We start from the raw sequence: 24,760 nt of genomic DNA on the forward strand, positions 1-24,760 counted from the left end.
TGTACAACTTTTGAACTTACCTGCTATTGAAATGAGCAAACCTCTTTCCAGTTTCTGCTGCGTTTTTTCAAATTGATCTGCTCTGCTTCCTAGTATGTGTGTATGAGCTGTTTAGGGATTATCTTTCTAGATCCTTTAGATGCACTCTTCCTTCTCCTTGTAAAGTGCCTGTCTTTTGCTCATTTGTCCACTGTGTTTGTTATCTTCTTATTAATTTGTAGGAATTCCCTACATTTTCTCATTACAAGCCCTTTGCCAGTTATATGTTGCAAGTATCTTGTCCCACTGTGTGGCTTACATTTTTAATCCATTAGCGATTCTTGTTCTTTTGATGAGCAAGTTATTTTTAACATCATCTGACTAACTAATGTTGTTTGATTTATAATATTTTCCTTTGTGCCTAGTGCTTGTTTTTAATTTTAAAGAAATCTTTGCCTATACCAGTTATGAAAACATCCTTCTACATAATCTTTAAGAAGTATTATTTCTTTACCTTTTACATTTTGATTTATAGTCCACCAGGATTTAATTTTTATATATAGTATAAAGTCGGGATAAAATTTGTTTTATTCACATATAATCTCTAATTACAGAGTACCATTTGTTGAAAAGACTTATTCCCATTGCTTCACAGTGTTTATTTTGTCATAGATTAAGTGCCTGCTAGGGCATGTGTAGGCATGTGGAATTTTTTTCTAGCTTCTGTTCTGTTTCATGGGTCCGTTTGTCCATCCTTGCATAAATACTATACGTTCTTAATTACTGTAGCTTAAGTTTTGCTGTCTGGTAGTTTAAACCCTCCAGGTTTATTCTTCATTTTGAGTATTGCCTTAGCTAGTCTTTGTATACTAAAGCAAACTACACTCCTCTTATGAATACACTTCAATGACTATTGACGTTTGTATGTAACCATATAACTGCTACTCACTGAAATACAAAATACTTGCAGCATCTAAAAGGTTCCCTTCTGCAGACACATAGACCAGTGGAACAGAATCAGAGAACCCAGAAGCAAATCCACACACCTGCAGTGAACTCATTTTTGACACAGGTGTCAAAAACATACACTGGGGAAAAGATAGTCTCTTTAATAAATAGTACTGGAAAAACTAGGTATCTATATGCAAAAGAATGAAACTGGTTCCCTATCTCTCACCATATACAAAAATCAAACCAGAATGCATTGAAGACTTAAGTCTAAGACCTCAAACTATGAAACTACTACAGGAAAACATTGGGGAAAGTCTCCAGTACATTCATTGGTCAGGGCAAAGACTTCTTGAGCAGTACCCCTCAAGCACAGGTAACCAAAGCAAATGTGGACAGCTGGGATCACATCAAGTTAAAAAGCTTCTGCACAGCAAAGGATACAATCAGCAAAGGGAAGAGACAGCCCACAGAATGGGAGAAAATATTTCCAAACTGCCCCTCTGACAAGGGATTAATAACCAGAATATAAGGAGCTCAAAAAACTCTATAGGAAAATATCTAATAATCTGATCAAAATATGGGCAAAAGATTGAATAGACATTTTTCAAAAGACTTACAAATGGCAAACTGGCATATGAAAATGTGCTCAACATCATTGATCATCAGAGAAATGCAGATCAAAACTACAATGTGATATCATTTCACCCTAGTTAAAATGGCTTTTATCCAAAAGACAGGCAATAACAAATGCTGGCAGGGATGTGGAGAAGAGGGAACCCTTGTACGTTGTTTCTGGGAATGTAAATGAGTACAACCACTGTGGAGAACAGTGTGGAGGTTCAGAAAACTAAAAATAGAGTTACCATATGATCCAACAATCCACTGCTGAGTATATACCCAAAAGAAAGGAAAACAGTATGTCAAAAAGATATCTGCATTCCTACGTTTGTTGCAGCACTGTTACAATAGTTAAGACTTGGACCTAAATGTCCATCAACAGATGAATGCATAAAGTGTACATTTACTCAATAGAGTATTATTCAACTGTAAAAAAGAATAAGATCCAGTCATATGCAACAACATGGATGGAACTGTTCCACTTATGTTAAGTGAAATAAGCCAGGCACAGAAAGACAGACATCACATGTTCTCACTTATTTGTAGGATCTAAAAATCAAATCAGTTGAACTCATGGAGTTAGAGTAGAATGATGGCTCCCAGAGGCTGGGAAGGATAGTAACAGGTTTATGGGGAGGTGGGGATGGTTAATGGATACAAAAAATATAGAAAGAATGAATAAGACCTACTATTTGATAGTGCAATCGGGTGACTATAGTCAATAATACCTTAATTATATATTTTAAAATCAAGAGTATAATTGGATTGTTTGTAACTCAAAGGATAAATGCTTGAGGGGATGGATACCCCATTCTTCATGAGGTGCTTATTTTACATTTCTGCCTGTATTAAAACATTTCATGTACCCCATAAATATATACATGTACTATGTATGTACCTACAAAATTTTAAAACAACAATTAAAGCAGGATGCAGTGGCTCATGCCTGTAATCCGAGCACTTTGGAAGGCTGAGGCAGGTGGATCACCTGAGGTCAGGATTTTGAGACCAGTCTGGGCAACATGGTGCAAACCCCATCCCTACTAAATACAAACATTAGCTGGGCGTGGTGGCAGATGCCTATAATTCCAGTTACTCAGGAGGCTGAGACAGGAGAATCACTTGAATTTGGAAGGTGGAGGTTGCAGTGAGCTGACATTGTACCATTGCACTCCAGCCTGTGTGACAGGGCGAGACTCCGTCTTAAAAAAAAAAAAGAAAGAAAACATTAAAAGTTCTGTTTTGCCCCTACCAGTCAATACCTCTCCCCAGGATAGTCGTTTTTCTGACTTTTTTTTTTTTTTTCTTTTTGAGACAGAGTTTTGCTCTTGTTGCCCCAGCTGAGGTGCAATGGCCCAATGGCAATCTCTGCTCACCGCAACCTCTGCCTCCCGGGTTAAAGCAGTTATCTTGCCTCAGCTTCCTGAATCGCTGGGATTACTGGCATGCACCACCATGCCTGGTTAATTTTGTATTTTTAGTAGAGATGGGGTTTCTCCATGTTGGTCAGGCTGGTCTTGAACTCCTTACCTCAAGTGATCTGCCTGCCTCAGCCTCCCAAAGTGCTGGGATTACAGGTGTGAGCCACCACGCCCAGCCAACTTTTCTGACTTTTTATCAGCATTGATTAATTTTATTCTCGGACTTCATATAAATGAAATAATGTAATATGTATTTATTGGAATATGTTATTTTAATTTTTTAACTAAACCTAGTGTCTGTTAGAATTATCTATGTTGTTATGTCTCAGTAGTTCATTCTTCTTTAATACTGTTTAGTATTACGTTATATGAATATACTGCCATTCATTTTTCTATTGATGACAATTGTTTTAAGTTTTGTATTATTATGAATAAAAGTACCACGAGCATTCTTATAAATATCTTTTGGTAAAGAGATATACTTAGTTCTTTTGGTATATTCTTACAGGTGAAATCTCTGAATCATAGGGTAGATGTATGCCTAGTTTTAGTTGACACTGCTGAATACTTTCCAGAAATTAACTGTATCATTCATGGTTAATTTTGAATATATGACATTGTATGTGAAAAATTGTAAAAATAGTTGAAGGCATAGTGTCTTGTTCTCTTTCTCTAGATAGGCCTTATGTTTGCTTTTTATTTGTTTATAGTAGGTTGCTAGTAGTACTAGCAATCCTTGATGATATCAATCTAATGTCACGCATTGAGATGATTTGAAGATGGATTTCAGTCCTTGTAAAGACCAAGTTCCTTTGAACTAATCCTTATTCCTACGATCCTGTCTTTTGGGGGCCCTATCCATATTGAAGAGACTTTATAAAGACTTCCTCTTCTTGGTAGACCCTGCACTCGTGTTCTGCTTCTAGTCTGTGAGACCATAAAAATCTCAGCTCAGCTTTTCCAGTCTTTCAATTTCTTTTTTCCAGAATTAGCAGATTCTCTTAGGGAGAAAACAGCTCCAATGTCTGGTTCATCTCCCTGGCTTTGCCTTCTCCCAGATCTTGGCTTTGTCGTTCGTCACTGCTTTATTAGCTTCTCTGTGAATACAGGCAGATTTTTAAAAATAATCCAGATTTTCTTAACCTTTTTAGAATGATTGGTCTGCTTTGTGTAAATTGTCATTATAGAAGCAGAAATCTGTTTCTCGTTAATATATTTTCTGCTCTTATCCTTTCTCTCTATACTCTCCCATCCTCCTTTTCCCCCATTCTGCCTGTTTCATTATTCCAAATCTCTATTATTGGACTGATAATGCATAGTTAAGCATTACAGCTTTCTATGATGTATATTCTTTCCATTTGATACACACATTCATATTCCTGCGTATTTATTTTTCTAGATGAACTTTGAATCATTTTTGAAGGTCTAAGATAAGTCTCTTTAAGCTTTAATTTTATTTTGGGAGAATTGCCATTTTTACATTTCCATTCTTCCTGTCCAGATATGTGATATATATTGATTTATTTAAGCTTGTTTTCTTCTAGCCTGTTACTACTAATGTTTTGGGGACTGTGTGTATGTGTATGTGTATATTTGCTGTACATTTCTGACTATATTTATTTTTAACTATTATATTTTTCTTTCTGCTTTTGAGAATAAGATCCTTCACTCAATTTGTTCTTTTTTCTCTTTTCTTTTTTTAAGGGAAGGTGGAGTTGCTACATAGTAAAGTGACAAAAATATGTTTATCTTATACTCAGTCATTCTACTGTACTTTCATATTGTGTCTTAAGTTTTTTCAGTGTATCAAATATGTATTTATGATTGGCTTAATGATCTTAATGCTATTAGTTTGCAATATAATGATAACATGTGGCTTATAATACTACTGGTTCTTGGAATTTATTGACTTTTTCCCTGAGCATATAAGAGAGATCAAATATAACGTGGCTGCTTTAAAAGATTTATTCTTTTTGTGTTGGTTACGTTGAAACTTTCTTGTTTTTCAAGTTTTATTTTATTTTTAATTGACATAATTGTGCATCTATATAGGGCATCATGAAATTTTAATACATTTATACATTGTATAATGATCAAATTAGGGTAATTAGCATATCTAGCACCTCAAACATTTATTGTTTCTTTTTGCTAAGACTATTCAGAGTCCTCTCTTCTAGCTATTTTGAAATATACCATACATTGTTGATAACTATAGTCACCCTACTGTGCAATAGATCATCAGCATTAGTTCATCCTATCTAACTGTAACTTTGTACTCATCCATCAATCTTTGCTCATCCCCTCTCCATCTTAACCTACCCAACCTCTGGTTATTACTATTCTGCTCTCTACTTCTATTATATCATAGTGTTTTATTAGATTTCACCTATGAGTGAGATACTGCATCATTTTTTTCTTTCTGTGTTCTGCTTATTTTGCTTAACCTAATGTCCTCTAGGTTTATGCATGTTATTGCAAATGATAAGATTTCATTCTTTTTTGTGGCGAAATAGTATTCTGCTGTGAAACTTCCTTCATCTTATTTTACTTTATGTGTTTCATTATATCAAATATCACATCAAAGCTAACATGTAGTAGATTCTTAATAAGTGTCTATTACTGGGTCAATGCTACAACTTGCCTCTCTGGCTCTTATACTAGATTAGTTTGTTGTTGCTTAGTATTTAGGAAAAAATCAAGCCATGTTTTTCTCTATTCTCTTTTACCACAACAATCATTAACACAGAAGAAGACTTCTGTGACCAAAGTGGTAGGGGTTCTCCCCACCACCAAGCAAGCAATAAACTTCTTCAGCAGATACCAACTGGGTGTCCTCCAATTTAATTTTGACCCTTTCTACTTGGAGATAGTGTCAGATCCCACAGATTGAGGGGTTTAGTCCTTCATATCCTACAGCCCCTACAGACACCAGGCCCAAGTCCAGGCTGGAACTTCCTCCTGACTGGCTTGAAGTTGGGGTTTCCACGACCCCCTCTTTGACTAATTTGCTAGAGCAGCTTACGAAGCTCAGAGGAATGCTTAAACCTATGTTTACCAGTTTATTATAAAGGCTATTACAAAGAATATGGATGAAGAGATATATAGCATGAAGTTTAGTAGAAGGGGCACGGAGCTTCCATCCCTCCCTGGATGAGCCACCCTCCAGGAACATCCACATATTAGCTATTCAGAAACAAGTCTTCTTGGGTTTTTATAGAGGCATCATGACATAGGCATGATTGTTTAAACTATTGGCCATTGGTGATCAACTTGACCCTCCACCCCTCTCCCCTCCTAGAGTTTGTAGGGGGTGCTGCAAGTCCCAACTCTAATCATGCTCTTGTCTTTCCAGTGACCAGCCCCATCCTGAAGCTGTCAGTCAACATTGGCATACCAAAAGACAGTATTTTAGAAGGGAGATGAAGACCAAATATATACTTCATAGTATCAGATTGATAGATTCTCATGACCTTCAAATCGGTACCATCATAAATTGCTTCTCAGTACTACCTTGGACTCCTTTTACTTCTTGGAAAACTTTCTCTTTAATTTCTATCATTGATATTCTAAAAATATTCATTTTTCTTATCAGGTGTCCCCTTGTTTAAACTCTAGTATTCTTTTTTTTTTATGTTTTTTTTTTTTTATTATACTTTAAGTTCGAGGGTACATGTGCATAACGTGCAGGTTTGTTACATATGTATACTTGTACCATGTTGGTGTGCTGCACCCATCAACTCATCAGCACCCATCAACTCGTCATTTACATCAGGTATAGGCCGGGCGCGGTGGCTCAAGCCTGTAATCCCAGCACTTTGGGAGGCCGAGACGGGCGGATCACGAGGTCAGGAGATCGAGACCATCCTGGCTAACATGGTGAAACCCCGTCTCTACTAAAAAAGTACAAAAAAAATACTAGCCAGGCGAGGTGGTGGGCGCCTGTAATCCCAGCTACTCGGGAGGCCGAGGCAGGAGAATGGCGTAAACTCGGGAGGCGGAGCTTGCAGTGAGCTGAGATCCGGCCACTGCACTCCAGCCTGGGTGACAGAGCGAGACTCCGTCTCAAAAAAAAAACAAAAAACAAAACAAAACAAAAACATCAGGTATAACACCCAATAGAGATGATTACTTCCCATTTCACTGACCAAAATTGAGGTAATAGTAGTGATGTGCCTAACTTATTGCACTGTCTTAAAAGTAACCTACATTCTTACCCGTACTTATCTTTGCCCAGTCTTACAGGATGAAGTTTTTCTGTTCTGTTCAAAGTTACTCTGTTTACGTGTCTTCTTCATCTCCTCATGCCATCTCTAGGAGCTTGTTCATTAGATGTGTCCTGTAAGCCACATTTCCTTAGTGTCTTTCTTGTCGCTGCTTTCTTACCCTATATAAACATGTTGTACTTTTCCACCCTAAAAAGAAATATTTCCTGTCTTCATCCTTGTCCCTCTCTAGCAACTGTCTTATTTCTTTATTCTACTCCTCATTCAGATACCACATATATTTTGTAAGTCACTATTTTCTAGTTCTAGTAGAGTTGTTAGTGAAAAGAAAACAGGTTTGAATACAGTAATACCTGAGCTCAGGAACTGTTATCTTTGATAACATTAGCCTTTAGTCTCTGTTTTTTATCTATAAAATAGAGGTAGTACTTACCTTGTTAGGGTTGTTTTAAGGACTTGTTTGAAGTTAATAGAAGCTTAGTTTTGACACACAGAAGATACTGTTTAAATGGTAGTAAACACTGCTGTTTTGATTACTTGTAAGTTTTTTGTTTTTAAAATATTTTCTAGTTTGTAATCATGTTTTTCAAATAGTTGAGGTTGCAGAGTAATTGACTTCAGGAAAAATATAGTGTTAGTATATGTGGAAAATTAAGAAACTGAGCTTATCCTAAGATTATGTTTAACTCATTTGATTTCTTCTTCCCTTCCCTTTCCCTTTTCTCTTTCTCCTTCCCTTCCCCTTCCCTTCCTTCTCTCTCCTTTTCCTTCCTTCCTCCCTCCCCTTCCCTTCCCCTCCCCCGCTCCCCTCCTCTCTATTTTCCTTCCTTCCTTCCTTCCTCCCTCCCTCCCTCCCTCCCTCTGTTGCTCTCTTGCTTTCTTGCTTTTTTCCAGGTTTTGTTTTGTTGCCTAGGCTGGAGTGCAGTGGCAGTCTCAGCTCACTGCGACCTCTGCCTCCTGGGCTCAAGTGATCTACCTCAGCCTCCCAAGTATCTGGGACCACAGGCACATGCCACCAGGCAGCTAATTTTGTGTATATATATATATATTTTTTGTAGGGATGGGTTCTTGCCATGTTGCCCAGGCTGGTCTTGAACTCCTGGGCTCAAGCGACCCTCCCGGCTTGGCTTCCCAAAGTGCTGGGATTATAGGAGTGAGCTACCACGCCCAGAAATTCTTTTGATTTCTAATGAAATTTTATCGTATGCTCAGATATTTTCTAGAAGACAGGATTTTGCTTTGTGCTTAATCATTATAATTATTGTAAGGTCAGTCAAGTTTCATAGAAGCCAAACTCATATTAGTACCACTTCAGCATTTTCCCTTTTTTGTTCTTCCATTTATTGATAATGAGATTAGAAGAAGCATGATGTATTCATAGGATATATTGTGTTATTTGAGGGGTGATAGAAAAGTCTTTTTAAGCAAAGTTGCTTATCCAGTGACCTATGATAATAACTAAGATTAGTTTAAATATTTTTAAATTACCTGTACAGACACAATTACTATAAGAGAATATAGAGGATTAAGAAATGCATAAAATACAGACCCTTTGTTTAAAAGAACATCAATTGCAGTAAAAGAAGAATCAGGTATGTAACTATATAATCAGAATCGTTCCGTAGGTGTCCTGGCTTTGAGAAGGTCAGAGAACTATTGTATGAATCATTCACATGGATGTTTATGTTGCTGAAAATTATGACAAGTCTTAAGTTTGAGACGAAGATTAGCCAGTTAGATCTTCAATGAAAAAGTGGTAGTAGCCATGAGTTTACGAGATTGCAATGAGAAAGGGTAAACAGTTGACAAAACCATGTGGCATGAGATTAAAAGGAGATGATTGATTTCATGGTAAAGAGTCTATTGCTTCTACTTCTCTCTTTGTAAAACCTTTAAAAAAATTTTTAATGATAAAATTAGTATTGTTCAATGTATGAAAGGTAGGAAATATGAAGATATTCTGAAAAATTTAAACATTTATGTGATTAACATTTTGAGTGAGGAATTTGAGCATTTTAATAAATCTTATGGAAAAATCAGCAAAGAACTTTAAAACAACAACAACAACAAAACAGTGTATTGAGAACTTTCATGGTGGTATGTTTAGAGCACACACACACATATAATTTTGTGCAATTGAAAACATTTTAAAAACCTTTGTATTAGAAAAATACTCATAAATACACAAAAGTAGACAAAAGAGAATAATGAAACCCCCCATGTACTCAAAACTTAGTTCCATAATTATTAACACATGGCTAATGTTGTTTTATCTGTATCTTCTTACTTCATCGCCTGTTTTCAGATTATTTTGAAGCAAACTTCAGACATCATATCCTTTTATCTGTGGATATGGACATCTAAACTATAGGAACAGTACTATATCACATCTAAAAATGAACAATTTCTTGTCAAATATCCACCCAGTTTACATTTCTCTGGTTTTTGTTTTGTTTTTTGTTTTTGAGATGCAGTCTCAGTCTGTCTGTTGCCCAGGCTGGAGTGCAGTGGTGAGATCTCAGGTCACTGCAACCTCCACTTCCCATGTTCAAGCAGTTCTCCTGCTTCAGCCTCCCAAGTAGCTGGGATTACAGGCATGCACCACCAAGCCTGGCTATTTTTTTTTTTTTTTTTGTATTTTTAGTAGAGACGGGGTTTCACCATATTGGCCAGGCTGGTCTCGAACTCTTGATCTTGTGATCTGCCCACCTCAGCCTCCCAAAGTGCTGGGATTATAGGTGTGAGCCACCTCATCCAGCCTCCCTGTTTTATAATTGTTAAAATAGTCTTGTGTTTGAATTGAGACTCAGATATCTAAGTTCCGTACACTGTGATTGGTTGATGTCTCATATATATTTTTTTCTGTTAATTTTCAACTTCTTTAATTATACATGATAATGTAGATACTTTTCTGTTTAGCAGTCTAAGCATCTTTCATTCAGTATTGTTCTAGGTATTTCACATTTAAAAAACAGATTATAAAGTTGTTTCTAATTATTGCTGTTACATAAAAATACATTTGACTTTGGCATATTATCTTTGTTTTAGCAACTTTGCTATATACATTAATTTAAAAGAAATGTGTCTTTAAATTACTTTGGACATTTTGTGTTTGCATTGTCTTTAAATAACAAACATCATAGTTTCTCTTTTTTTTTTTTTTTGAGACGGAGTCTCGCTCTGTCGCCCAGGCTGGAGTGCAGTGGCCCGATCTCAGCTCACTGCAAGCTCCGCCTCCTGGGTTTACGCCATACTCCTGCCTCAGCCTCCCGAGTAGCTGGAACTACAGGCGCCCACCACCTCGCCGGGCTAGTTTTTTTGTATTTTTTAGTAGAGACGGGGTTTCACCGTGTTAGCCAGGATAGTCTTGATCTCCTGACCTCGTGATCCGCCCGTCTGGGCCTCCCAAAGTGCTGGGATTACAGGCTTGAGCCACCACGCCCGGCCAGTTTCTCTTTTCTTACTGTTAAATCTTTTATTTATTGCTTTATTCTAGTGGCTCAGAACTCCAGTAAAATGTTGAAGTAAATGACAGCCATGAATGAAGTGTGTGTCTTATTCTTGATCTCAGAGGGAAAGTTTCAGCTTTCACCACTTGGTATAATGTTTGCTGTAGGTTTTTGGTAGAAAGCCTTTATCACATTAAAAAAGGTCCCTTCTAGTCTTGGTTTGCTGAGATTTTTTAAAAGCATAAATGGTGGTTAAATTTTATGAAACACCTTTTTTTTTCTCTTTTATTCTGTTCTTGTTTAGGATTTTTGCATCTCTGTTCATGAAATTGATTGCTTGTCCTTTTTCTTTTCTTGTAAGGTCCTTGTTGGGTTTTAGTATCAAGATTTTGCAGGGCTTATAAATAAGTTGAAAAGGATTCTTTCTTTTACTGTTTCCTAAGAGTATGCACATCATTGGCATTTTGAAAATAAATTCACCAGTGCAGTCATCTGGCTTACTGTTTTATTTGTTGTAAGATTTTAAATAAAATGTATGTATTTGTGTGTATTTGTATGTGTGTACATGTATACACATACATAAATATACACACATGCACACATACATATGTGAGTATTCACTTTTTCCTATATGTTACGTAAATGTTTTTCTTTTTGTAGGAATTTGATTTTTTTCATACATCATTATTTTGAAGCAAATCTCATATATCATATCCTTTTATCTATATATATGGATATTTCACTCTACTCTCTTCTTGCTTGAATGATTTCTGAGGACAAGTCAGAGGTATTTCTTATCTTTGCTTTTCTATAGGTTCAGTATTTTTTCCCTTTGGCTTCTTTCAGGATTTTTTATTTCTTTTCAATTTTGTTTTTCTTTTTCTTTTTTTTTTTTTTTTTTTAGATAGAGTCTCGCTCTTTCACCCAGGCTGGAGTGCGGGGGTATGATTTTGGTTCACTGCCACCTCCACCTCCCTGGCTCAAGTGATCCTCCTACCTCAGCCTCCCGAGTAGCTGGGACTAGAGGTGTGTGCCACCATGCTCTGCTAATTTTTGTATTTTCTGTAGAGACAGAGTTTCGCTGTGTCGCCCAGGCTGGTTTTGAACTCCTGAGCTCAAGCAGTCCACATTCCTCAGACTCCCAAAGTGCTGGGATTACAGGTGTGAGCCACCGTGCCTGGCGCAAGAGTTTTCTTTTGTCTTTGATTTTCTGAAGTTTGAATATGATATGCCTAGGGATAATTTGGGGGGGCATTTATTCTGCTTGCTGTTCCCTGACCTTCCTATATTTTGGTTTGGCATCTGACACTAATTTAAGGAAATTTGTTGTCATTATTGCTTCAGGCACTTTTGTGGGGTTTTTTTTGTTTTGTTTTTTTGTTTTTTTTTTTCCCCAGTTCTTCTCTTTCTGATATTCTCATCATGTGTATTTATACCTTTTGTTGTCATCTCAGAGGTCTTGGATATTTTTGTTGTGTTTTTTTTTTTTCAGTCTTTTTTTTTCTGTTTGCTTTTTAGTTTTGGAAGTTTTTGTTGTGGTATCTTTAAGCTTTAAGATTCTTTCTTCAGCCATGTCCCATCTAATAGTGAGTTCATCAAAGGCATTCTTCATTTCCATTACAGTGTTTTCAGTCTATAGTATTTCTTTTTTATTTGTGAAAGTTGTCAGAATCAAAATCAAGTCATCTGTGTTAAAAACAAAGACAAAAAACGTCAAAAAAAACCCCTGACAAATAGAATGGGGAAAGACTATGAGGGGAGGATTGTCACACTTATATGCCTGATAACAAAACTATCATAAAAGACTACAAAAATCTAAGTCTTGCACAAAGGCCATTGCAACCTAACCCAAAAAATACTTGCGTGAGCACATCTGCCCAGCAACTTCCTGTCCAACCTTGGACTGTCATCACCCTTGTTATTGATACTTGTAGCCAAGACTAATCATTTCAAAACAATTATGTAATTTTCCTCACATTCCCTTTAAAACCCTTTGTCTGCCTTTGCCTCCCTGGATGCACACATAGTTTACTATGGCACCTGTATTCCCATTTCAATGCCCTATTCCTGAATAAATATTATTTTCTTTAAAGAGCCTCTTGCTGTTTATTTAGGTTGGCAGTTTTTTTCTTAGAATTTCTGTCTCTTTCTGCTTATATTATTCAGCTGTTCTTGCGTATTGTTTCCTTTTTCCATTAGATCCCATGGTGTGTTATAGTTTTTCAAAATTCATGATACAGTAATTCCAACATTCCTGCCATATCTGACTCTGGTTCTGATGCTTATTCAGTCTCTTCAAAAAACTGTTTTGTTTTGTTTTTTGTTTTTTTTTTTTTGCTGTTTAGTATGACTTATGTAAGTATTTGTACTTAGTATGTACTTATTTGCTGAAAGCTATACTGAGTGAATGAAACTGTGGTAAAGAGCTTTTAGTAATGTATTGGTAAGGTGTGAGGAGAGGGAGGTGTTCTACAGTCTTATGATCAGGTCACAGTCTTTTGGTGAGCCTATGCCCCTAAATTGTGACCTTCACCGGTGCTTCTGATTTTCCCGTCTTAGTTTGGACAGGATGGCTGGAAGGAGGGGCAGTGAGTTTTTCCCTTCCCCTGTGTGGAATGCTAGGTATGGTTGGAGTTGGGTATTTCCCTTCTCCCACGTGGAAGGCTAGAGGGAGCTGGACTTGGATTTTCTTCCCAGAAGTAGAACCCCAGAGCTGGCTGGAGTATTTGAGTATTTACTTTCTCTCAGATAGGTTAGGCTCTGATATAAGCCCAGTTGATTAGGCTGTAGAAAAAGAATCCTGAGGTCAGGTCTTGTTAAGAATGGAATGCTCTGACATACTTCAAAATGGTTTCTTTTCTCTTCTCCCTGCTGGTGGAACTATGAGGGGATTTTTCTCCAGTATTTATAGTGAGGACCTAGTAGAACTCCAGGAAGCAAAACTTAACAAAAACTTGAGAGCCCAATGATTTGGCTCTCTCAGGAGTTTTATCTCTCGCACTTGTCCCCACTGAGCCTCCAGCAACTCTTCACTTAGAGTTCAGGCGACCCATGCAGAGTTTCACTAATGATGCTGGAAGTGCGCTCAGGAAGCGGAGGAAAGTCATGACACTACAAGACAAAGTTGAATGGCTTGATATGTACCATACATAGAGGGCTGCAGCCGTGGTTGCATTCCAAACAACCAATTTATCTTGTAAGCAGACAATTTATCTTGTAAGCAGACAATATAAACTTATGGTATCAATAAATATGGTACCATAAATGTGTTTTCTCATCCTTAGGATTTTCTTAATAACGTTTTCTTTTCTCTAGCTTACTTTATTGAAAGAATACGGTATATAATACATATAGCATAAAATGTATGCTAATCAACTATGTTCCTAGTAACGCTTCTGGTCAGCAGTAGGCTATGAAGATTTGGGGAAGGAAAAAATTATACATGGATTTTTAATGACGCATGTGTTGGTGCCCCTAACACTCAAGTTGTTCAAGAGTCAATGTACCTCACTGTACTCAGCATTCTACTTAAGAAATATACATAATTTATATTTATAAAAGTATACATTAGGCTGGGCACGGTGGCTCACACCTGTAATCCCAGCACTTTGGAAGGCCGAGGTGGGTGGATCACAAGGTCAGGAGATTGAGACTATCCTGGCCAACAAATACAAAAAAAAAAAAAAAAAAAAAGGTAGCCAGGTGTGGTGGTGCGTGTCTGTAGTCCCAGCTACTCAGGAGGCTGAGACAGGGGAATTGCTTGAGTCTGGGAGGCGGAGGTTGCAGTGAACCAAGATTGTGCCACTGCATTCCAGCCTGGCGACAGAGCGAGACACTGTCTCTAAAAAAAAGATGTGTACATTATATACGAATATATAAGCATATATATAGTCTACCTAGTGATTACTTTGGCTTTTAGATACTCCCATGATAAATTAAGTAATTTTTTGTTATTAATTTATTTAAGGAAGTTTTTCTTTAAACTTTTAGATGATACAGCAGTGTTCGAGTTGATACAGCTAGTTCCACCAGGTAATATATATTTATGTAATATATATAATATAATATATCATAATATATGATATAATGTATTACATATTGATTATACTATATTATTTGATAAGGATATAATATAGTGTATTGTATACTGATACAGTAAATTGACTTGGGAACTCATGTCAGTGACATGTTTTTTTACTTTAAAATCTCATCTTTCCAGGCCGGGCATGGTGGCTCATGCCTGTAATCCCAGCACTTTGGGAGGCTGAGGCAGGTGGATCACCCGAGGTCAGGAGTTCGAGAGCTGCCTCACCAACATGGTGAAACCCCGTGTCTACTAAAAATACAAAAATTATCTGGGTGTGGTGGTGGGCATCTGTAATCCCAACTACTCGGGAGACTGAGACAGGAGAATCACTTGAACCTGGGAGGCAGAGGTTGCAGTGAGCCAGGATCATGCCATTGCACTCCAGCCTGGGTGACAGAGTGAGACTGTCTCAGAAAAAAAAAAAAAAAAAATCTCATCTTTCCTCCTCTTCCCAAGTTAAGAACAGTGTAAAGTTTCTATTGTTGATCTACATGTAAAATGTCAGTAGACCAAAATAATATATACAGAAAGATTGTCATAAATGTCACTTTAATACATTGTTCTAAAATTGAATAGTAGTAATTGAAAATTGAAAATAACTTACCATTCTAAAATATTTTGTGACAGTCATAAAAATTGACTTTTAAGTTTTTGTGATTTTTCTAAAACTATATATTTTTATTGATAAAATAGTTAATTATCATTATTTTTGTGTGTTGCCTATTATTAGGGAAGGGAAGAGAATAAAACCTTACTTATGTAGTAATGTTACAGTTCCCTGGAGAAGGCAGAGTTAATTTATAGAGGATAGTTTCATTTCTGATATTGATTTCTGTGATTATAGATGACATCTATATTAATCAAATTTTTTTAATGTGAAAAATGGAGTGCTGGCTGGGTGCGGTGGCTCACGCTTGTAATCCCAGCACTTTGTGGGACCAAGGTGGGCAGATCACGAGGTCAGGAGATTGAGACCATCCTGGCCAGCATGTTGAAACCTCGTCTCTACTAAAAATACATAGCTGGGCGTGGTAGTGCATGCCTGTAGTCTAGCTACTCGGGAGGCTGAGGCAGGAGAATCACTTGAACCCAGGGTGGGGTGGAGGTTGCAGTGAGCTGAGATGGCGCCATTGCACTCCAGCCTGGGCAAAAAGAGTGAAACTCCATCTCAAAATAAATAAACAAATAAATACAAACAAACCAATGTGGAGATGGTAACTGACATATAAATGTTGGACCAACTTCATATTTTTGTGGTATGTTTCTGAAAAAGGAAAATGTGTTAATATTTTTAACATATCTTTAATTTTCCTTTCATAGAAAATAAACATGACCCAAAACAGGTATTTCAATAAGGCATCAGGCAATAGATACATGATACTTGATGATTTTGCTTCTAAATAGAATATTTTGTTATAATTTGAATCATAGGATATCTTTCTTGTAGTGGGTGAAACACTGTCTACATATGATGAAAATACACGGGATTTCATGTTTCCGGGTCCAAACCAAATGTCTGGACATCATGATTCAAACCGCCAGGTTACCATGAGGAGGATTTCTGGCCTTCGAGTAAGTGCTTGCAATTTTCTGAATCAGTTTTTGATGGAAAATCATTGTCAGAAACCACCGCATAGCGCTCGTCATCTTAAATGTGAAGAACAAATTCAAAGTGTAATTTAGTTTACTTCTTGTTTTATAGTTTAAATCTTAATTGTTTTAGATTTCAATATGTTACTTAAACATATAAAGATATTTCTTTATAGCAATGTAAAAATGGACTAATACAGTAAATTGGTTACTTAAACATATTAAAATCTAAATGAAAATAATTTAATTAAAAAAGTGCCATTCAAAATTTTTAAAATTTTAATTGATATTCTTCAGATCTCTGTCATCCCCTTCTCTCCCCATCCCCACCCCATCTCTGTCTCTCTGTCTCTTTCTTCTCTTTATTTTTTTCTCTAAGGAATAAGAAACATTTGAAAAGATACTCAAACTCATTAGTATTCAGAGAAATCCAAGTTAAAACAACCATATGATTTCATTTATATAGCTATAAGATTGGGAAAATTTAATAAATCTGATAAAAGTGAAAAAATTAGAATCTTTTATATGCTGCTATACCATGCAGTATGGTTAGGCACTGTGTCCCCACCCAAATCTCATATTGAATTTTAATCCCTGTAATCCTCTTGTGTCAAGGGTGGGACCTAGTGAGAGGTGATTGGATCATGGGGGTGGTTTCCCCCATGCTGTTCTCATGATAGCAAGTGAGTTCTCACGAAATCTGATGGTTTTATAAGTGTTTGACATTTCCTGCGGCACATACATTTTCTCTCTCACCTGCTGCCATGTAAGATGATGTGCCTCTTCCCCTTCCACCGTGATTGTAAGTTTCCTGAGGCCTTCCCAATCATGCAGAACAGTGAGTCAGTTAAACCTCCTTCCTTATAAATTACCCAGTCTCAGATATTTCTTGATAGCAATATGACAATGGATTAATAGAGTAGATTGGTACCAAGGTAGTGGGACATTGCTATAAGATACCCGAGAATGTGGAAGTGAATTTGGAACTGGGTAATGGGCAGATGGAGGAACAGTTTGGAGGGCTCAGAAGACAGGTAGATGTGGGAAAGTTTGGAACTTCCTAGAAACTTGCTGGATGGCTTTGACCAAGATGCTGTTAATGATATAGACAATGAAGTCCAGACAGGGGTTGTCTCAGATGAAGATGAGAAATTTGTTGGGAACTGGAATAAGGGTGACTCTTCCTATGCTTTAGCAAAGAGACCGGCAGCATTTTGCCCCTGCTGTAGAGATCTGTGGAACTTTGAACTTGAGAGAGATGATTTAGGGTATCTGGTGGAAGAAGTTTCTAAGCAGCAAAGCATTCAAGAGGTGACTTGGGTGCTGTTAAAGGCATTCAGTTTCAAAAGGGAAATGGAACATAAAAGTTTGCAAAATTTGCAGCCTGACAATGGGATAGAAAAGAAAATTTGATTTTCTGAGTAGAAATTCAAGCCAGCTGTAGAAATTTGCACAAATAACAAGGAGCTGAATGTTAATCACCAAGACAATGGGGGAAATGTCTCCAGGGCATGTCAGAGACCTTTGTGGCAGCCCTTCCCATCACAGGCCTTGAGACCTAGAAGGAAAAAGTGGTTTTGTGGGCCAGGCCCAGGGTCCCTGTGCTGTGTGCAGGCAGCCTAGGGACTTGGTGCCCTATATCTCAGCCATTCCAGCCATGGCTGAAAGGGGCTAACATAGAGCTTGGGCCGTGGCTTTAGAGGGTGCAGGCCTCAAGCCTTGGCAGCTTCCATGTGGTGTTGAGCCTGTGAATGCACAGAAATCAAGAATTGACGTTTGGGAACTTCTGCTAAGATTTCAGAAGATGTGTGGAAACGCCTGGATGCCTAGGCAGAAATTTGCTGCAGGGGCAAGGTGCTCATGGAGAACCTCTGCTAGGGCAGCCTGGAAGGGAAATGTGGGGTCAGAGCCTCCACACAGAGTCCCTGGGGTACTGCCTAGAGGAGCTGTGAGAAAAGGGCCACCATCCCCCAGATCCCAGAATGGTAGATCTACCGACAGCTTGCACCATGCGCCTGGAAAAGCTGCAGACACTCAGTGCCAACCAGTATGGGCAGCCAATAGAGAGGCTGTACCCTGCAAAGCCATGGGGCGGAGCTGCCCAAAACCATGGGAACCCACCTCTTATATCAGCAGGACCTGGATGTGAAATATGGAGTCAAAGGAGATCATTTTGGAGCTTTAAGATTTGATTGCCCTGCTGGGTTTTGGACTTGCATGGGGCCTGTAGCTCCTTTGTTTTGGTCAATTTTTCCCATTCGGAATTGCTGTATTTAATCAATGCCTATACCCCCATTGTATCTAGGAAGTAACTAACTTGCTTTTGATTTTACAGGCTCATAAGTGGGAGGGACTTGCCTTGTCTCGATGAAACTTTGGACTGTGGACTTTTGAGTTAATGCTGAAATGAGTTAAGACTTTGGGGGACTGTTAGGAAGGCATGATTGGTTTTGAAATCTGAAGATATGAGATTTGGGAGGGTCCAGGGACTGAATGATGTGGTGTGGTTCTGTGTCCCTACCCAGATCTCATCTTGCAGCTCCCGTAATTCTCATGTGTTATGGGAGGGACCCAGTGGGAGATGACTGAATCATGAGGATGGGTCTTTCCCATGCTGTCCTCATGATAGTGAATGGGTCTCATGAGATCTGATGGTTTAACAAACGAGAATTTCTCTGAACAAGCGCTCTCTTTGCCTGCCACCATCCATAAAAGATGTGACTTGCTCCTCCCTGCGTTCCACCATGTGGAAGTGTAAGTCCAGTAAACCTCTTTCTTTTGTAAGTTGCCCATTCTCAGGTATATCTTTATCAGTACCTTTAGAAATGAACTAATACAGTATCTATCTTAAAGATGTATTATCTCTGATATACTAAGAGCCTTCTTAAGAATGTTTACCTGTTTGTTCATAATAGTGAAAAATGGAAATAATTGATATGTTAGTAGGAATTTAGATAGATTAGTTGTAAAACATTTATGTAATGGAAGTACATATTCATATACCTAAAATTAAAAGCTGCATCAAATCACAGCTTACTCTCTATCCTTTACTGTAATTTCTTTCAAGTTCTGTGGATGATTTGCAAATATTTTATTGCTGAAAGTAAGTCTTCCATGCAGAGAAACCGAGAGAAGCCCATGCCATTTCAAAAGAGTTTAAGCAAAAATTGTCCAGCTTGAAATTATTTGGATAGACCTTTAAAACTAATTTTGTAAAATATTAGAGTAGTCTGAATAAGGAGAGTGTTGATATATGAACAAATATAGTGAACCTAAGTAGTATCTTCTGTAGATTTATGATATGCCCTATTCCAAGAAAAAGCAGCTTCATCTTAATGAAAGTATAAAAGTTGACTAAGTAGCAAGTCTATAAAACTATACTTTATTTGAGGATATTTCAATGTCCATTAGCGAGCTTCTGTACTATGAACGTCTTCAAAGAGTATTTCAAGATCTGTGTGGAAACATACGATGAACAAATAATCACATTTTAAAATTATGGTCTCTTTAATGTAATTTAAAATTCTGTATTATACCAATATGGTAATATAAACTCAAGAGTATGGAGCATTAACAGGGATTTACTTTTCATCATTTAATTTGAGTTACTTTTGCATTTATTTGGAAGATGATGGATTATTAAAACAAAAATATATAAAAATTAGGACTTTTAGGAATGGCAGTTTGAAGAGATTGAGAGTTCTTATAAAACTAGACAAAATTTTCACAAACAACAAATTCGGGATACTGGAAACTGACAAAGTAAGACAAATGAAGTTTTCATGCTTGAAAAACTGCTAAAGCTTTGGGAAAAACTGGCGAGAGTACTAACATTCTTGCCTGGGGTGCTCTTATATTCTGTTTGGTAAGTGAGAACTAGAGTTTATCTATTCTGGAGCTAGGTGCAAAAATCAGCAGCTTAGCTACCAGGGGGAACAGAATCACTTTTGGGCAGTGGCACAAATAGTCTTTGCCAGCTAACTGTAGTGCATTCAGTTGGAGCAGATGAGGAAACCCCACAGCTTTGCTAGGCAGAGCTCTAACTGGGGCACGGATTACCTGCCAGAAAGTTGACAGGGAGGTCCTGGGAGTAAGGTAACAATAAAGGGCTGAGATAAACTCTCCACCTATTCTTGGCTGACTGTGAAACTGCCTGTCAAGGGGAGACAGTGAAAGTCCAGCCAAAAGTGAAAGCCAAGGGAGACTGGAATCCTGGCTGCAATTTTTAATGATTTCCTAATCTACACATAGGTCATCAGTAGAGGGTAGGACTCCTATGGGTTCATTGCATGACCACTTACCTATGCATATGCAGGTGAGATTCCTAGAAAGAATCAAAGAATAAAAATACATAGAACATATATAAACTGAACACCAAATTGGCAGTTCTAAATCTAGCCACATCTATCATTATATTTAAATACGAATAGGAAAAATGCTTCAATTAGTAGTTTGTTGCCCTGGCAGAAAACAATGCACTCCTTCTGGAAATTCTTGTGATTCTGTATAATCATCTGTAAGTCCCAGGCTATTCTGAAGCCTTTATTATGGCAAGGATTCAGACAACTTTTGGGATTAAATTCTGGCACTTTCATGGATAAACTGAGTAACTGTTGGCAAAGCACCATAACATGAAGATATCGTGGGGTTTTTGGGTGGATTAGTGTAAACTTGTAAATGGTTATAACAGTGTCTGGCAAGTAAACACTCAATAAATGTTAGTAATAGGATGATAGCCATTAATATCATGATGGTGATGATGGAGTAGTGATGATGACAATATCTCCTGTTCTAGATTGTGAACTCCATAAAAACAGAATCTTTGACTTTCTCATATTTGAATTTAACGCTTAACACAGTACCTTGCCTGGAGTAGGTACTTAAGACATGTCTCTTGATTAAATTGAATGAATGAATTGCATCTTGTTGTAGACTTCATAGATGAACTGACATTTCAAATGGTGTGATGATTAATTTTATGTGTCAGTTTGGCTAGATTATGGTGCCCAGTTATTTGATCAAACACAAGTCTAGATGTTATTCTAAGAAGTATTTGATAGTTGTGATTAATATTTACAATCACTTGACTTTAAATAAAGGATATAACTTTCAAGATTACTTTGGCAATTTGAGTGGGCCTCATCTAATAAATTGAAGACCTGAGGAGGAAAAGCTGAGGTTTACTGATGAACAAGGGATTCTTTTGTTTTGTTTTGTTTTTGAGTCAGGGTCTTTCTTTGTCACCCAGGCTGGAGTGCAGTTGCAAGATCATGGCTTACTGCAGCCTTAACCTCCTGGGCTCAAACAGTTTCTCACAATCAGAAGACATATGACCTAAAGAGAAAGGTTATCTGCCTCACACATGCCCAAGGTGCACATGTGCAGCAGGGACAGGACAATCACTATAGACACAATATAAATATATTTGTATTTACATTTAAATACGAATAGGAAAAATGCTTCAATCAGTAGTTTGTTGCCCTGGCAGAAAACAATGCACTCCTGGGAATTCTTGTTTGGTAAGTGAGAACTAGAGTTTATCTAAGTTCTTAAATAACTGGGCACCATAATCTAGCCAAACTGACACATAAAATTACTCATCACACCATTTGAAATGTCAGTTCATCTATGAAGTCTACAACAAGATGCAATTCATTCATTCAATTTAATCAAGAGACATGTATTAAGTACCTACTCCAGGCAAGGTACTGTGTTAAGAGTTAAATTCAAACTCTTGTGGCATTGTTTTCTGCCAGGGCAACAAACTACTGATTGAAGCATTTTTCCTATTCATATTTAAATCTAAATACGAATATATTTATATTGTGTCTATAGTGATTGTCCTGTCCCTGCTGCACATGTGCACCTTGGGCATGTGTGAGGCAGATAACTTTTCTCTTTAGGTCATATGTCTTCTGATTGTGAGAAACTGTATTTTAGGAGCTGTACATAAAGAACTACACCTCAGCAGCCTTATCTATACCAGGATTTTATTTAGATGCCAACATCCTGGATTTCAGGCTGATGTTGTACAAGGATGAGATTTTAATTCCTTTCTCTCTTTTTTTGGTAGAGCATGAATGTATTTTGCATGTGAGAGGAATGTAAATTATTTGTGGTCAGAGAGCAGACTGGTGGTTTTAAACCTGTGCACAAAATTTTTGCTACTCCTTCATTGAAAATGTAGCATAACTACTCTGTCCTTGAATTTGGATTATACTTAGTGAGTCTAATGAATAGAATGTGGGAGGGGTGACAGTGTTAGATTCTGAGACTACATCATTGTGGCTGCCTTCTTGCTTTGCTCTTGGATCATCCACTTTGATTAACTAGAGCCGCATCAGCCGGGTGCGGTGGCTCACGCCTGTAATCCCAGCACTTGGGAAGGCTGAGACGGGCGGATCACGAGGTCAAGAAATCGAGACCATCCCGGCTAACACGGTGAAACCCCATCTCTACTAAAAATATAAAAAAAATTAGCCGGGTGTGGTGGCGGGCGCCTGTAGTCCCAGCTACTCGGGAGGGTGAGGCAGGAGGATGGCGTGTACCCAGCAGGCGGAGCTTGCAGGTGAGCCGAGATCAAGCCACTGCACTCCAGCCTGGGCGACAGAGCGAGACTCCGTCTCAAAAAAAAACTAGAGCCGCATCATGAGGACACTTAGTAGCCCTTTGGAGAGGTTTATGAGTTGCTGAATATTCTTGTCAAAAGCTAGAAAGGAACTGAGGCTTCCAGCCAACAGCCCTGTGAATGAACCTTCTTGAGAAGCAGATTCTCAAGGCTCCAGTCTTCAGTTGACTGCAGCCTAAATTACATCTTGACCACAATTTCATGAGAAATTTCAACACAGAAACACATAGCTCAGCCTTTCTCAGATTTCTGACCCATAGAAATTACGTGAGATAAAAAATGTATACTGATGCTTTAAACCACTAAGTTTCAAGGTAATTTGTTTTGTAGTACTAGGTAATTAACAAGTAGATATATATAGTGGATATCACTATGAAGATATGTTTGCAGAAGAACACACATTGAAAAATGTAGCCTAACTACTCTTCTTGAGTGTAGACTGTAGTGATTCTAATGAATAGAATGTGGTGGCCGGGCGCGGTGGCTCAAGCCTGTAATCCCAGCACTTTGGGAGGCCGAGACGGGCGGATCACGAGGTCAGGAGATCGAGACCATCCGGGCTAACACGGTGAAACCCCGTCTCTACTAAAAACTACAAAAAACTAGCCGGGCGACGTGGCGGCGCCTGTAGTCCCAGCTACTCCGGAGGCTGAGGCAGGAGAATGGCGTGAACCCGGGAGGCGGAGCTTGCAGTGAGCTGAGATCCGGCCACAGCACTCCAGCCTGGGTGACAGAGCGAGACTCCGTCTCAAAAAAAAAAGAAAGAATAGAATGTGGTAAGAATGACAGTGTTAGATTTTCTTTTTTTTTTTTTTTTTTTTTGAGACGGAGTCTGGCTCTCTCGCCCAGGCTGGAGTGCAGTGGCCGGATCTCAGCTCGACAGTGTTAGATTTTCAAGACTACATCAGTTCAGTCAATTGTTAGGCAACTCCGATTTACCTTTTCTTTTAATATGTATGATGTTTTTAAACTTAGCTGGTCACAGACTTGATTTGTTGAGGCCAAATGTAGGTATTGAATCACAATTGCTTTTGCACTGACCTAATACTTTGGTCAGTGTCTGATTTTTACTGTATTAGAATGAAACTGCGCTGTCCATAGACTGTATTCTTTAATGTTTTGGTGAATGCGTAATTGTGTGCTTCCAAATATTTTCACAGATACTTTGTGACTGTCCTTTTGAATTTTACCATTTATCTCTATTTATTTCAAACAGTGTTCAAGGTGGTGATTGAAATGTTAGAAATATAAGCCATGTTCATTTCTAGATATGAATGTAAGATACATTATAGGAAAAAATGTTGGCAGAATTAGTAGAGACTTATCTTTTCTATTTTCAAGAACTATATGCCCAGGAGCTGGGTTTTTTGTTTTTGTGTTTTTAAAATTTTAAGGGACAGGCCAGACCCAGTGGCTTATGCCTGTAATTCCAGTGCTTTGGGAGGCTGAGGCTGGAGGACTGCTTGAGGCCAGGAGTTTGACACCAGCCTGCGTGACACAGTGAGATCCTGTATCTACAAAATAATGAAAAAATCAGCTAAATGCGGTGGTGTGTCATGTAGTCCTAGCTGCTTGGAAGGCTGAGGGGAAAGGATCACTTAAGTCCAAGAGTTAGAGTCTGCAGTGAGCTGTGATGGCACCACTATACTCCAGAGACCTTGTCTCTAAGAAAAAAAATTAATTGAGAAATACAAATTGTATATATTTATGATATACAGCATGATGTTTGATATATGTATATATTGTGCAATGGCTAAATCAAGCTAACATTTGTTTCTTGACTATATAGTTGAATATGTCTTAAGTTGTAAAAG

General features: G+C 37.9%; 1 protein-coding gene across 6 annotated transcripts in view; it reads left to right on the forward strand.

Annotated features, from left to right (window-relative positions):
• Positions 1–24,760, forward strand: part of SPATA6 (spermatogenesis associated 6) — a 192,427-nt gene that overhangs the window by 51,954 nt on the left and 115,713 nt on the right. For all 6 annotated transcript variants that reach the window (XM_033226459.1, XM_033226460.1, XM_033226457.1 and 3 more), the window contains exons 4-5: positions 14,632–14,673; positions 16,176–16,300. In XM_033226459.1, the coding sequence (XP_033082350.1) occupies positions 14,632–14,673; positions 16,176–16,300 (167 nt within the window). The remainder of the gene's footprint in view (positions 1–14,631; positions 14,674–16,175; positions 16,301–24,760) is intronic.

This window comes from Trachypithecus francoisi, unplaced genomic scaffold (assembly GCF_009764315.1).
Source record: "Trachypithecus francoisi isolate TF-2019V2 unplaced genomic scaffold, Tfra_2.0 Lachesis_group12, whole genome shotgun sequence".
Lineage (NCBI taxonomy): Eukaryota > Metazoa > Chordata > Mammalia > Primates > Cercopithecidae > Trachypithecus > Trachypithecus francoisi.